Source organism: Stegodyphus dumicola, chromosome 10 (assembly GCF_044657685.1).
Source record: "Stegodyphus dumicola isolate Sdum_Otavi_A_Nest chromosome 10, ASM4465768v1".
NCBI lineage: Eukaryota > Metazoa > Arthropoda > Arachnida > Araneae > Eresidae > Stegodyphus > Stegodyphus dumicola.
Window position 1 is genome coordinate 172,823,799 of NC_140777.1, and position 16,604 is coordinate 172,840,402.

Here is a 16,604-nt window from a genome sequence, read left to right on the forward strand (position 1 = left end):
AATTTCAAAATATTCGAATATACTTTTTAACCAACTTTTGTTTACTATCAGATATAAAATATTTCATCATAGTCGTGCCATGGTACGTTGATTTTTCTATGATAATTTTTCTAAAATTATAAAAACATTTGTTGATGTCGACGAGAATACGAAAATATGTTGGTTTTCTGCCATAATTATCTGATTAAATTTTGAAATTAAAGTAACTTTTGCAATGTGTGGAACTTACATCACTTGCAAGGAAAGCTGCTAGTTAAATTCTCGACTTAATGAAAAATTTTAAAATTAACACCTCTGTTTTTGATTAACTATTAAACTATTACCGTATAAAAACACTATAAAAGCCAAAACGTCTCTGCAGTGAATGTGTTGTAAATTGTAAAGTGCCTAGTAAAACATTTTTAATTTTTGGTCGATGGATTAATCAAAACAAAATGTTTTTTGTACGTTTACTTTTTTATCATCTCACTTGACTTATGGATCTGCACACAGTAGACTTTAGGCTGGAGCTCTTTCCGCTTCTCCATATGTTGTCCCACAGCACTATTTCTCTCAAGGACGAAATCACTTTTTTTCTCTCAAAGTACTCTCCCTCAAAGTATGCCCTGCGGTCCAAAAAACGTATGTAACCAATCAAATCCTGAAATTACTGACGTCCGGCTGACTCTGACCTCAGTCATTCTTAAAGAAGAACGTTTCGTTTGAGGTCATCAAGAACACCCCTAAAATTATTCCAGATCGAAGGGAAGTATTGATGTCTTTGTTTTATCCGCTCTACTAAAAGTGTAAGTATGCATATTTTCACATTTTTAATCGTATTTTTAATAATGAAAGTTTGCTAAAATTGTTTTGTATGTGTCTAAAATCTTCCAAATGCTATAATCATATTGATCTCAAACTTATCATAGCTGCCAACTCAAGTTTTCAACTCAGTCCCAGTTTTTCATCACATCTCAAGGTAAATTACCAAATCTCGAGATTTTAAAGTCTCGAAATTTAAATCTTTACTAGAGAAAATTTTTCCCAGCAAAAAAATGAAATTTATCAAAATAATGAAATTTTTAATTAGGCGAATTGTATTCGTCCACCTGTAATGATTTTCATAATAATTTTTCTTGTTAAACTTTATTTCACAAAACTGTATTTTTTTATTAATTTTATTGACCTTCATAAATTTTTCTTATCGGATTTCGTTTAATCTGAGTTGTTTTAATCTGCTGTAGACATCAGTAGATTTTTATGTGAAAATTTAGGCAATGTTTAATTAGTTAATTTTCGTGTTTAATTTTGTTTACTTTAGTACCTGGCATATTACTAATTTTATCTTGTGTTGTTATGTATGTTAATTATTAATTTCACATGCATCGTATATTTAAAAATACTTTGATAAATAAAAGCTTTGCTTCACTACTGAAGATTTCCTCAGCATAAAAAAGCGAGGAAATAAAAAAAATTAAATTAGTAAAGAGCATAAATTTTAGACTATCTAATAAAATGCTAATGCATCTTACATCAAAATTGAATTACAAGTACTATAGTAACCTGAACCATCATGCATCATAAACTGAATCAAAGCGAGTTTGGAATTTCTTTGAAATGGTATAACCTCGCAGTGTGAAAAACCTTTCATTTTTCTAGAGCAAACCCGTCTTTAAAGAAAATCTCCCGTCTTTTAAGATTTTCCAAGGCTGGAAACTATGATCTGCATGCATATACGATTGTGTTTATGGCTTTAGAAATACAATTTTTATACTATTCAAATGTAGTACTGGTATTTTATGCACGTACTGTTTTCATTAAATTGTAAAGAAAAATTAAAACACTAAGAGAATTAGATATCTTATATTTACACAAGCAATGAAATAGACATTTTTTATTATTTAGAGTTGAAAACTGAAATTTTGGCTAGTTTTTTTAACTTTTTGATAACTATTTTAGAGCAGTTTAAGTTCTCCAGCTAAAGCGGCAATAAATAAATAAACAAATAAATAAGTAAAAATTTTAACTTTCAATAAATCACTGGAACTGCACTGGAGCGATGTAAATGAAATATCTTCATCTCACATTGGTCTAAGACATTACGTACCAAGCGAATTTAGTCGTAAACCTAGAATACTTTAAGAAATACAGAGTTGGAAGGCAACAAAGTTTCTTTATTTCTTTTATACACTAGGCCTGTTGTTATGAATTCAATTTTACCATCTGCTATGTACAACAACTTTCTTTTACTACATGTGGAAATTTTTATTTTAATAAAGCCTTCAGATATTGCTTTCTCTAATGATGCATTTGCAGAAAATGATTTTAGAGCTTTTAAACACAGTATTCGATTACATGGGAAAATATTTATTTAATAATTTATTTAATAATGTATAATGTTCTATCTTTGATTCATTTAATAAATGATGTTCAAGTATTTGGGCCTCTTGACACTTTTTGTTGAAAACATTTGAACTTTTTGGGGGAACTGAAAAATATGCTTTGTGCTCTTTCAAAACCTTTGCAGCAGCTTGCACGCAGATATGCTTAACAAACACGTTTTGACGAAGAAAAGGAATCAATAAGTGAAATTAGCAAAATATATCGTTTCAACTCTCAGAATTTAAGATATCTGCTGACACTGGTGATAATTGTTGTTTATTTATAGACAAATCAGTTCTAATAATCAAATATCTGTTAGAAAATTCATCGGAAAAAGAAATTGTTTTTTTACAGATTTAATAAACAAAAAGAATTTTAGTCATCCTTTCAGTTCTCTAAATTTAGGTGTCATTATAGTTTCAGAACTATCAATAAATTTAGAATCTACATCAGTGGAATCTGTTAACTGTATATATATATGCTAGTGGCATATAGGGATTATTATGTTTGTTATCCATTATGTTTTTAATAAGGTGTACTAACAGAGTTCCCCTCACCTAGAAAATTTTAAACTGCCATGGAAAATACAAAATATATTCAGAAAGTCAGGGAGGAATTTTCCCAGAATGTCAGAAAGTTTGAGTTCGTATAAGACAAGCTTTTTAATATTGATAATTAACTACATATAAAGTAAGATTGCTTCCATTCAGTCTCAGAACATTTACGGATTTATTTCATTGCATTCACAGAAAATGGCATTTAGCGTTGTACATTTGCTAATGACCGATGAAGTGGCTGTCGTCCAAGCAAATGAGTGTCAGATGATAAAAAGGGACATGTAACTGGCCTTCGTATAAAGAAAGAAGTCACATGGAAAGAGCAATTCTGGAACACAGAGAACCAGATACATACTGAGAGAATTTTTATATTGTTATCCTGGGAGAATATTGTAAGTATTCTACAAATGATTTTTACGTCTGTTTTCCCATATTAATTTAATTGGTAGGAAGTTTTTCGAGAGCATAAAATTGAAATAATATGTTTTCTGAATTGAAACATTGAAATTTAAAAAAAAATGTTTTGATGCGTAGGAAAATGTATTAAGCATACTTTAATTTTTCTAAACAAATATTATTTATCCTTATTCTCTCTAATTAATTGTGCTCATATTATATCAGCTTATGTTTTAATAGTTTCGCTCCGAAATAAATCATATCTACATTCTTAATTACGGTTCATAGTAAGACTCTAATATTCAATATACTTTGCTAGTTTGTGAATTTTAATACAACCTCTTTAAAAACTTACCCATATATAAAATAATGGATGCTCAAAGGAAGACTGAAGGAGAGATTTTAGCCTGCGGATCCATATAAATGTCAAATTCAATTCCATTGAGTGAAGTCATGAATCAGGCTCCAGAATGTTAACACTGTGTTTAAATTTAATTAAAAAACGCCTATCTACATATTTTATTTACAAATCTGAATAAAAATATAATTTTCAATAATAAGATTTGAGTTTTCTATAAGAAATGTTAAAGTGATTAACGATTCTAAACAATAAATATGCTGTTGAGTTGAAAGATGAGACTGTATCTAATGAAAAATATATGCATTTTTGTAGCTAATTATGCTACAGTTGAATTTAAGTCCAAAAACGGCTTTAAAGACATTGAATTTTAGATTCAGGTTCAGACTTTGAAACACCAAAACAGAAGCGAAAGAGGCCATTAACATTCTGATACATGTATATGTAAATCCCTTTTAATTTTTCCTCATGCGGTAGTAAATTAAATTTTACTACACTTTCTTAAGCTTCTTTACTTAGTTATATTAATTACAGTAGTAGAAGATGTTTTTAATCATTTATTTTAGTTTTTATTTTTTATAATTAAATCGAAATTATATGTTTAATTCCATTATAATAATTTTGTTTGCTGATTATTTTTTCCTTTATGAAAGTTAAATTTTATTTTGAAATTTTGCATTTTAACAATTTCACATTATGAATGTTTTTCTATTATAAGATTTTTGAATTCTACGGTTTTCTTTTTCTTTGTGGCTTGTGCTTTATGTCACTGTACTTTTTCAAGTTCTTTTTATAAAAAGTTTGTACTTTAGTAGTACTTTTATAGTACATTTTATATAAAAAGTTTCTAACTTTCAAATTAACAAAATTTGCTCTTTTCAAAAAAGTGTTGACTTTTTCATATTTTTATATATTGGGTAACTAATTTTGAATCACGTCAAAAATTAACTAGCTATTTAGTCATTTACTTTTATTTTTCAAGAATGTTCATTTCAGAGACACTTAGCGCTATGTTTAATTCCTCAGCATTAACTTTGCTTATTAGCTATTTTTTCACGATCTAAATTCATTAATCTTTTTTTTAATTTCATAAGTTTACTAAGTCCATATTTTCAAAATTTGGCCAGCTTTGCTTTCTCTGTGGTTTTGAATTCCGCATGTGTCTTTTTTTTTTTTTTTTTTTTTTTTTTTTTTTGTCGTGTACATTATGTCATTCCTATTTTCCAAGTTATTAATTTTTAAAAACTAAAAGGTAAGTGATATCGTGATAAATACTGATTTCAGATACTTGCAGTTTTTATCATTATTTTAATTTGCCTCATCGGTTGCTAAATGTATAACACTAGCGAAGACTGGGAGTTCGTCTTGGCTTCTATTCCAGACGAACGGTTTTGTTGCGTAATTGGTTTTCGTGGTTTTTCCATGAGTAGCATGAATACGAGCCAGTTTTCCTTTGAAATTCCTCCACGAATTCATTCCCTCCCTTAGGCAGATATCATTTGTACACTTCGTTATATTCGAGTATCCTTAAATAATCATTAAATAATTTTTAAACAGTTTTAAATTTTTTGAAAATTTTTAATTTTGAATTAAGGTTTTGGTCTTTTAATTCAAAGGACTCTTTGATTACTTGTACAATTCATCCAGATATAATTTGATTTCTCTGTTTATAATTCCAGTTTCTTTCGGCTGCTCTTTGACAAAGACCGAAGATATTTTTTAATTCTTTAAATTTCATGCGAACTTTGTTTTATTTATGTATTGATTTAATTTTGCTCCAATTTTGTTTTCCATGTTTTTGATTCATTCTTTTGATTTGTGACTTATTGTTACAGAGTTCATCATTTTAGGTTTATATTAACTCCATTTGTTTGAATTCACATGTCTCTCTGTATGTATATATATATGCAAGGAAGAGGAAAGTTCAAAAGCGATTGCTTAAAAGTACATTTGGAAATTAAAATTTTAAAATCAAAAAATACCCTCACTTCCAATATTTCACTTAACATGATCTTTGAGACTAAATCGCGATTTCAAAATACATAAAAATCATATTCTAACCATATTCTAATCATATTCAAAAAAATTTCAATGATTTTTTTCAAGGATTGTATATTTTTCTTCAAGTGAATTTAACTAAATTCAAATAGTGACATTACAGAGCGTGTTAATTTTGTATTTCAATCTCGAAAATGATTGCTTTAAACGGCGACCATTTCGAGAGCATTTTGACATAACTGACGATATATGAAATTGAAGCGCAATTTGTTGGCGACGTTTGGTGCTAAAAACAATTCTTGACCAATAATCTTCTTACAAAATTAATTTTAGTAAGTGTTATAATTTGTTTGTCATTTCTAGGATAATCCATATTCATTTTTTACTTTATATTTATTAATTATATACATATGTATAGATTTATATATATCCGTCGATCTGTTTTTTTATATGTGTTAACTTTTCACATATCACATCGATAAGATTAGTTTTTAGTGCATTCACATGTTTTCCAACATTGATTCTAACAGTTTTATTTCGCGTGTAGGCTGTTTTTTCACCTTTCCATGTTAATATTTTTTTAAAAATTACTTCCATGTTAATATTGTAAAAAATACTGCGTTGAACTATTTTATGGAGCCACAGCTCCTGGTAACTTTTTAGCGAGCTCACTAGAATATTTCTTCCTATTATTTCATATTTTTGCAGCATTTTGCGCAAAAAAATTTTTAAGACCAAATAGGTCTTACGTCAAATTACTTGTTAGCTTTTCAATTTCTATTTCAATATATATATATATATATATATATATTAATATATATGGCATTGCTTATTAAAAGTTTTTTGTGGTTAAAACTGATCAGATCTATTTTAGTAGAATCTAATGAGTAAGTATTATGTTGCGCTTCTTGTAGTTGTTCTCCATCACAGGTTTAAAATCATAAGCACTCATTAAATGAATCATGAAATACCTTTAGCACTACTGTTATATTAATAGATGTAATTGTTGCCCCAAAATTTGGCTACTCGGCTTTCCTGAAGTCTATTGCTCTAAAAAAAGAAAAGTCTATAGTAAAATGCTTTATTCAATTTAAAACAAGGGTGCCAAAATTCCTAAATACATATTTGTAGGAATGAATAGAATTACATATTAAACGTTTTTCTCATTTACACATTTCTCCATTTACGCTGACAAATTTTCATGACTAAATACTACTTCACTTTTTGTTAAGATTATTTCACGTTTAATTAGATACCTGCGCAAATTTAATGCAAATAAAGCACATTTAACAACATATAATGACACAATTCTAACTAATCAATGCACTAATCTCTAATATTAAATTGAATTTACATTGTAATTTGATTTTAAATTAATTGTAAATCTTTCATATTAAATTAAATTTTAATTTGAATGAAGCACTAGGATAAAAAATTATTCTGATTACTGAAATGTATTCATATATGCAAAATGTAAATAGCAAATAATGTTTCAAATCAAATTTCTCAATTTTATATTTATACTTATTATATGTGTAATAAATTTTAAAATATTTAGGGAGTCATTGTAAGATATTTTTGCTTGTGAGTCAAAGTTCTATTTAATTTCCTTAACATTCGTATTAAAATACATATATAGTGTGTACGTATTTCTTGATTATTTAGTTTAAAAAATATTTGTTTTTTATTCTTTTAGGTGCTTTCAAAGAAAATCGGGCCACCAGAGAGGTACCTTGCAATATTATTGAACATATTATAAAAGACTGGTTGAAAAGTGTTTCATTTAGAGAAAAGTATCATAAACAAAAAGGAAACAGAAGGAAGTTTGTAAACAATGGAATAAAAAATTTGTGTATTAGCTTGTACGAAAATACTGTAATTAAAGTTATTAATTGTTCAGTTTGTTTCCTAACTTTCATGAAGACTTGGATTGGTAGAGGATACTTAGCTTAAGCAAATATTGTATCTTATACTTTGTATTACTGAATATGAAAATAATTAGTTCATTGAATTTGAATGTTTGATTCTAGAAGAGAAATTTATTACATGAATATGCAATATGGAAATTAATTTCATTACATTTCCTTTAATACTTTTAATTTTGCTTTAAAATTTTATGAAATAATATAAAACTATCAGTTTATAGATTTTGGGAATTTAATGCATTCCTAGTAGCTGAATTAAATTAAAACCTTTTGCAATAAATGCTTCAAATTTTAAATTATGACAATAATTATATTTTAACTGAAAATTGCTTGTTAAGAACCTTATCCATTGACTGGACCATCCACTGAACTAATTTTATAAATCAAATTTATGGCAAAATAATGAATTTGTGAAAGATATATGTCATTTTATTTGTTTATTAACTTTCAAAATACGCCTTCTAACTTTATAAAAAAATTACATGGACAGAAATAATTTTAACAGAAAACTGTTTAGTACAGTTAAATTGCTTGTAAACAGAACACAAGAAAAAATATTTATTTTTAAAATTTGCATACATTTAAATGCAAACTTTTAAATTTATTTTAATGACAAGAAATATCCAAGCATTCACTTTAAATTCCCATCATCCTGATGCTTTCAGTCTACTGCAATGACAAAAACTCTAGACAGCAGTAGTCTCATATAAAGTTTAAGTACAGTTATTAAACTGGCATATCAGAGCTTATTAGTGTTGAAAGAAAACAATTTGTTTTTAATTTACTGCAAAAAAAGTACCGAGGATTATATTTAATAAGAAATAATTATTTCGTCCAGAATATAATACAGTCTCCCATTAAAATAGTTTGGTGTATATGATCACATGAATAAGGTTTCAGAATTTTGAAAATTGCAATGATTCTGGCCATATATTAAAAATCGTGATTTGCAGTCTGATTCCTTTTCCTTCCAGTAAGAACAATAACTTAATTTGTTGGTTAATTTATTAAAATTAAAATACATTTCTATCATTAGAACTGTAACAAATCTTGTTTTTATATGTAGTTAATAAGAATGGTGTGTAAAACTTCTATGGGAATATAAGGTCTAGATAATATTGCATTGGAGGAATTGCATGTAAATGTAGAGAAAAAGTGTAAAGTTTCATTAATAAATGGCATGTATGTAATGAACTAAGAGAATAGAAATAAATAATAGAATTTGAATTTTGATGCACATATAAAGCATAACATATATTTGTAAATGTAACATTTTAGGCTCAACTCTTCAAACAGATAATGTCTTTTCCAGAAAATTGCAGTGTTCTCTTCCGTTAAAGAAATGTAAATTATTATATGAATTCACTATTTGGAAACTAAGTTTCGCATTAGACGCAAGTATTACAAACACAAATATTTCATGTACTGTTGTCCTTCAGAGTCTGTACATATAGACCGGATTCAGAACGTTCTAGTTAGACGTAACTCAAAACGTTCTAGTTAAACGTGATTCGGAACGTTCTTTGCATGTTATACAGAAGTGTTAACAGTACAAGTATTTGACGTGGTATTGCTCGTCATAAACCTTTAATCTATAGACGACAGTCAGAACGTCTGCCCAAACGTTAAGAGAACGTTCTGCTAGCACGTTATAGAAACTTTCAAAGAACGTTCTAGGAACGTTATATAAAATTATTACTAGTACCACATTTTGACGTTCTATTGTCCATTAATGAACTAAATCTTACAGACGTAATTCAGAACGTTTTGCCTGAACGTTAAAGAAACGTTCTGCTAGAACGTTAAAGAAACGTTCTGCTAGAACGTTGAAGGAACGTTCTGTTAAAAGGTAACGGAGCTTCCATATAACGTTCAAGGGACGTTTTATAAAATTGTTAGTAACACCATTTTTTGACGTTCTACTACCCGTTATTGAACTGTAACATACTGACGTGATTCACCACGTTCTGCCTGAACGTTAAAGGAACGTTCTGTTAGAACGTTAGAAGAACATTCATAGAACGTTATAAAAAAGTGATAGTAGTACCACTTTTGACGTACTACTGTCCGTTATTGAACTTCAATACATAGACGTGGTTCAGAACGTTCAGGTAAAACGTGTCAAAAACGTTGTACTAGAAACGTTAATGACACGTTGCATGAAAGTGTTACAAACACAAGTATTTGACGTGTTATTGCCCGTCTTAGAACTGTAACATGTAGACGGCATTTTGAACGTTCTGCTTGAACGTTCCCGACACGTTTGTGAAGCACTTGCTCTGAACGTTCTTGTGCTAGTTGGGAAGGATTCTATATACATAACTTACATACATTTAAGTTTTCCTTAGAAAGCGCTATCTAACGGCATTTTTACATAAAGTTAATTCCCATACAGCCAACCCATTTGAATCCCAGCAATCAAGCTGGGTGAGCAAGATATCAATTTTTGCGCATTTTACCGATTACTTTAATCTAAATCTCTGGAGCCAAAGACACTAGTATTATTTGTTGAAGACTGAATGATATGATAATTAATGATCGAATTACACTCATGTCCATAAATTAAGGATAATGCAAAATCAGGGAAAGGAAGAGTTAGAAGCAAAACAAATTTGACTTATTTGTAAAGCTTATTTATTAAGCAAAAGGTAAAGAGCAAAAAAAGATGCTATATGTTTGATATTATTAAAATATTAGCGATTTTTTCTCCCTGGAGAAAATTACAAAAAACACCTATTTACAAAAAAACAATATTACATTGTTGGTATGATTGTTAATACATTATATGTCTCCCAGACGATGCAATACAGTCCGTACAACGCCTAGGCATGCTGAGTATCAAATTATCGATCTGATCTTGGGGGATATTACACCACTCAAAAAGCAATACTCTCCGAAGTTCCGGTAGACTGTAGGAGGAGGTTGACGGGCTGCAACTCGTCGGCCAAGCATATCCCACACGGGCTCTATTGGATTCAAGTCCGGTAAGAATGCTGACTAGTCCATACGGGTGATATCCTCCGATTTCGCATTTGCTTACGATTTTTGCACGGTGAGGACGGGCGTTGTCATCCACAAACACAAATTGTGCGCCCATGGCGCCCCGAAACAAACGTACATGTTGTTCCAGAATGACGTCCCGATAGATTTGGCTTATCAAGGTTCCAATTTGAACATGCAGGTCACTTCTGGAACCCAGAATAATTCCACCCCAAACGAGCACTCCTGCACCACCATAACGGTATCGTTCAATGATGTTTTCTTGGTGGTAACGGGTACCTGGAGCTCTCCATATGAAAGTCCGGCGAGAATCACACTGCAAGCTAAACCTGGACTCGTCGGAAAACATCACACATGCCCACTGTTGCGGTGTCCACAATGCATGCTCTCTATTCCAGGCTAACCGCAGGCGACAGTGAGCAAATGTAAGTGGAACGCATCTGACAGGTCTACGAGCATATAGATCAATCTGTCCTAAGCGTCTATACACGGTTTGCCTTGAAATTATCGTACCAGTGGCTGAAAAGAGCTGACCAGACAGGTCTGAGGCTGTGCTCCGCCTGTTTCTTTTGGCATTAACTGCCAAATACCGGTCCTCATTCGGCGTTGTAACTCTGGGGCGACCCGTGATGTAACGTCTATTCCCATTACCATCATCTTGGAATTGTTGCCAAAGCCTGGAGATGACACTCTGGGCAATTCCAAGTTCGTCTGATACTTCCAGTTGGGTACGCTCACATTCCAGACGGCCGATAATTCTACCACGTAAAAAATCATCCAAATGCGTCCTTTGAGTCATAGCTATTCGGTTATTGCACTGAAATGCCAGCGCCTGCGAACAATTTTACTTCTTTGCCTGTATTCCTTGTATATCACTCTCTTACACTCTCGTACCATCGGTGTCATCTGGTTACTTGCTGAAATTTGCATATGATTCTTGAAGATGTGTGTAGTGATTTTACAGGTGATATATTTATTTTAGAGTTCGATTTTCGCGTGACTCCGAATTATCCTTAATTTATGGACATGAGTGTATTTGTTGAAGACTGAATGATGTGAGTAGTATAAAAATGGGGGTTCTGCATCAGGTGGGTCAGTGGATCAGGGGGCGTGGTCAATGACATCACAGAGGGCGGGGCCAAAGGCAACGTCATCCCACTAGGAGGCGTGGTTTCGAGTGGAGTTGAGTTGTTCGTAGACTACTGATTGAGTTGTAGACCTCCTGCTTTTCATTAAAAGTTAGTTTTTTTTAATTTGGCAACGGAGTCATGGCGTCCTCTAGGGATGAAAAAAGAAAATAATCTATTTAGGAATTGCTTATGGCGTCCTCTAGGGACGATAAAAGAAAATAATATATTTTAGAAGTTTCTTTTTTTTAAATGTTCTATGATTCAAAATATAGGATTGAACCCTGAAACAAAATATCTCACCAGCTGAGTAGTTTGAAGATTTTAACCACTAAGCTGACGGGATACATTCAGATTTAGGTAAAAAAGCCTATATAAGAAAATGGAATTTGAATCAGCTCATCAATTGCAATTATTCCTGCTCCAGGAGAAGCCACCGTTGCGGTGTGTTTATACACTGTTTTATGTGTTATTTTATCATCCATCTATATTTTTACAGAATTTCATAAAATTCCTATTGATTTTACGCTACGTCTTAACGACAGTGGGAACTTATCATTATCCATATAAAGAATAATTCAATAGGTTATGAATATGAATTTATCGTATCAGGATCCGGCTCATGTTGCAAGTTTTGGTGGTGTTGAAGCTTTACATCGTGCTGCAGGAGGTAAAGTTTCCAGGAAAGAGATTCAAACATGGTTAGAGGGAATAGATGCGTACACGCTTCACAAGCCAATTCGCCGAAAATTTCCAACGAATAGGGTAATCGTGTATTCTATAGATCAACAATGGCAAGCTGATTTAGTGGATGTTTCACATTTACGTGATCATAATGATGGTTATCGATATATATTAACCTGTATTGACATATTATCCAAATATGCATGGGCTATTCCTCTGAAACAAAAGAGGGGAGAAGATATTGTGAAAGCGTTTAAAAAAATAATGAGTCAACGTAAACCAAAATTCCTTCAAACGGATCAGGGCACCGAATTTAAAAATAAAGTGTTTATAAAATTTTTAAAAAGAAATCAAGTTAAACTTTTCAGTACATTCAATACTACTAAAGCATCCGTGGTGGAAAGGTTTAATCGCACTTTGAAAACAAAAATGTGGAAATACTTTACGACTCGAAATACATATAAATATGTAGATATCTTGGACAAATTAATAGAAAGTTATAATGCTACTTTTCATTCAAATATAATGCGAGCTCCCATAGAAGTCAATTCAGAAAATGAGAGTGACGTATGGTTTACCTTGTATGAAAATCATCCTTCTAACGTTTCTAAATGTATATTCGCTGTAGGAGATGTGGTACGTGTTTCCAAACTAAAGCTTACTTTCGAAAAAGGCTATGAAACCAATTGGACGGAAGAACTATTTGTGGTGACAGAATGTGTTAAAAGACATCCAGCTGTGTATAGAATTAAAGATTTACTTGGAGACTCAGTAAAAGGAACGTTTTATGCACAAGAGTTGCAGAAAGTGAGACTGAAAGAGGAATATCGCATTGAAAAAATTTTAAAGAAACGTATACATAAAAATCAGACAGAATACTTTGTAAAATATCGCGGTTATCCCGACAAATTCAATCAATGGATTCCAGCTTCTAATTTACTCTCGATATAAAGTGTGAGAAAATACTGTATCCGAATCATTTATGAAAATGAGTTTCTACGTAACACTTCCGAGCGATAGCTCTATGAATTATTTCCCCGAAAATAAAATTTCACATTTTATAACACGTTTACCTGTTCCCATTGAATTAAAAGGTATGTGGGAAGTTGGTTTGGTTGAATTGCTATATCCGCACACATGGCACAATGTGAATGCAGACAATAACTTAATTGGATTTGTTTTAGAGTAAGATGGTGAAATGTTAGGTCGTAGATTACCTCCAGGATGTTATGAAACAGTACCTGATATTTTAAAAGCTATTTATATTAAAGAACATCAAAACAAAATAATATTTAATTATAACCCAGTAACAAAACGAGTGAAAATCAAAGTGAAAAATAACGCTAAAGTGATTTTACATGATGGGTTAGCACAAATGTTAGGTTTTGAACCTATGGAAATTACATCTACAGATGATAGTTCCGAAACTGTTGTAGAAAGTCCTTTTGCAGCCGACCCCTGTGCACATTATCGTGTATTAATGATATATACGGATATTGTAGAACCTCAAATCGTAGGAGATGTTTTAGCTCCTCTTCTTCGAATTGTAAGAGTAACTGGTAGCGATGGAGAAGTGGTGAGTGCACTATTTGATAGACCTCATTATTTACCTGTGAATCGGAAAATGATAGACACTTTGGAAATCGATATAAGAACGCATATGGGAGCATTTACGCCATTTGAACGAGGAAGGTCATACGTGAAACTTCATTTCCGTCAAAAATACTTGTCATAATGTATGTACCTTATCAGTGTTGTCAAAAATCTTTTGAAGATTATTATGTACAACAAACAGGACATGGATTGAATTATTATCAAGGTAATCTTTATCAGAGAGGATACGGATTAGGGGGTCTATTCAGATCCTTCTTTCGCGCTGCCGTACCTCTTATTAAATCAGGAGCCAAAGCAATTGGAAAACAAGTATGGCATAGTGGACTGAATTTGTTAAATGATGTATCACAAGGACAAGATGTAAAAGAGGTTGCTAAGCGTCGACTGAAAGAAGCCGGAAATATATTAACAGATAAAGCTGCTACTAAAGTGAAGAACATGATTGGTTCTGGACGAGTCAATAAAAAGCAGAAACGTAGGAAAAAGCGTACCATTTCTCACCGATCAAAGAAGGTGAAAGCACAGGATATTTTCTCTTAAAAAAAAGGTATGACTTCGTATATTCATCGAGACTCTCCCGTTTGCGTCAAATCTGAATTAGATTTATTTACCATTCCTCCTACGCAAACAGCTATAGAAAAAGGACAGTTTGTGGAATATCACCCTCTCGCAAATATACGAGAGGGAGGACCTATCGAATTTAATATTTCTGGCAGTGGTGAAGACTATATTGATCTAGCTGCTTCTTATATACACGTGAAAGTTAAAGTAGTTAAGGCAGACGGATCCAATCTAACAGACAAAGAACCGGTTGCCCCCGTAAATTTATTTTTACATTCTCTCTTTTCGCAAGTAGATGTAAGTTTAAATGAAAGAAACATTTCATCAGCGACAAATACCTATCCTTATAGAGCCTTCATCGAAACATTATTGAATTATGGGGAAGATGCAAAGAAAAGTTTACTCACCTGCGAAGGATTTTTCCAAGACACTTCACCTAATAAAATAGATGTCTTAGCTCAAGATGCGGATGCTGGAATAAAAGCTCGCGGTGGACTTATAAAAAACAGTCAAAGTGTGGATTTGATAGGACAATTACATTGTGACATTTTTCAACAAAATCGACTCATGTTAAATTTAGTTGATGTGAAAATTAAAATGGTGCGTAGTAAATCTGCTTTCTGTCTAGTTTCTGCTGAGAAAGATGCCGATTATAAAGTGATCTTGGATCATGCTTCTTTGTTTATCAGAAAAGTAAAAGTAAACCCTGGAGTCTCTCTAGGACATGTAAAAGCGTTGGAAAAAAGTTCTGCTAAATACCCTATAGATCGAGTATTATGCAAAACATATTCAGTTTCTAAGGGAAGTTGGTCTTTTATGCAAGATAATGTATTTTTAGGATTGATGCCCAAGCGAGTCATTATTACTTGTGTAGAAAATGCTGCAATGAATGGACAATATTCAATGAATCCTTTTCTGTTTGCCCATCATCATGTCAACTTTATATCGATTTATGTAGATGGACAACCCGTTCCATGTAAACCAATGGACCTTGATTTCGAATCTAATCATTATGTGCGTGCTTACCACAGTTTATTTTCTGGATTTAATCGCGACAAAGGCATCTATTTATCTCGAGAAGAATTTGTGAAAGGACATGTGTTATATGCTTTCGATTTAACTCCAGATATGTGTGATGGATCTCATTTTAACTTACAGCATCAAGGCAATTTGCGAGTAGAAATTAAATTTGCTAAAGCTCTCTCTGTGACTCACTCGGTGCTAGTCTATGCAGAATTTCAAAACGTGATTGAAATAACCAAATCTCGTCATGTACTATGCGATTTTGCTAATTAAGCAATGGACAGCCTTGAAATAAACAGAGCACTCTCTCAGAATGCAAAGACACGAAAAGCATTTCTGGGAGTTTTTGCAAGTGATCGACTCCCTGTTGAGATCAAGAAATATCCAAGTTGCTTTATAGCTAATGTAGATCGTGCATCTGAATCCGGTAGTCACTGGTTAGCCTTTTACATTTCATCTCCACAGCATTTAGAATTTTTCGATTCCTATGGACATGACCCATCCTATTTTCCTGGACTGATAGCCAAGTATGCAGAACGATTTCCACAGATGGACTTTAATTCGATGACTCTCCAAACTAATGTAACAGCAGTATGTGGTCAATATTGCATATACTATTTACATTGTAAATGTCGTGGACAATCTCTCAATGATATATTGTTATCTTTCATACCTCAACATATATCTAATGATATTAAAGTATATAATTTTGTAATCAAGAAATTTCATGTAAGATCTTCTTTCTATCAATAAATACATTTAAACTTTATACATTATGTGTCTTGTCTCATTTAATATGGAATTTCCAAAGCTACAACATCCTTTCACAATGGTGATTTCGGGACCCACTGGATGTGGGAAAACCTATTTTGTACGAGAACTGTTAAAGTATAAAGAGGAAATGTTTTCAACGATTCCCGATAAAGTAGTATGGTGTTATGGAATTTACCAACCTCTGTATAATGATATACCGAATGTTACTTTTGTCGAAGGTTTACCA

At 31.7% G+C, this 16,604-nt stretch overlaps 1 protein-coding gene and 1 long non-coding RNA gene across 2 annotated transcripts; both read left to right on the forward strand.

Moving 5' to 3' along the window:
• Positions 1-700: 700 nt before the first annotated feature.
• On the forward strand, positions 701-7,559 carry LOC146995203 (uncharacterized). The gene is made up of 3 exons (XR_015043721.1): positions 701-785; positions 3,111-3,310; positions 7,367-7,559. It is a non-coding gene; the product is annotated as an uncharacterized LOC146995203 (long non-coding RNA).
• Positions 7,560-14,569: 7,010 nt separating this feature from the next.
• LOC146995204 (uncharacterized protein F54H12.2-like) lies at positions 14,570-15,877 on the forward strand. The gene is made up of 2 exons (XM_085825167.1): positions 14,570-15,122; positions 15,210-15,877. The coding sequence occupies exons 1-2, from the start codon at positions 14,570-14,572 to the stop codon at positions 15,875-15,877; spliced, it is 1,221 nt and encodes a 406-aa protein (XP_085681293.1).
• Positions 15,878-16,604: the final 727 nt, after the last annotated feature.

Bases quoted from the DNA above. Each gene is read 5' to 3' on its own strand.
- LOC146995204 (XM_085825167.1), top strand. From the start codon at position 14,570: ATGACTTCGTATATTCATCGAGACTCTCCCGTTTGCGTCAAATCTGAA. The intron at 15,123-15,209 runs GTGACATTTTTC...CTTTCTGTCTAG, and splicing joins TTTGATAGGACAATTACATT to TTTCTGCTGAGAAAGATGCC.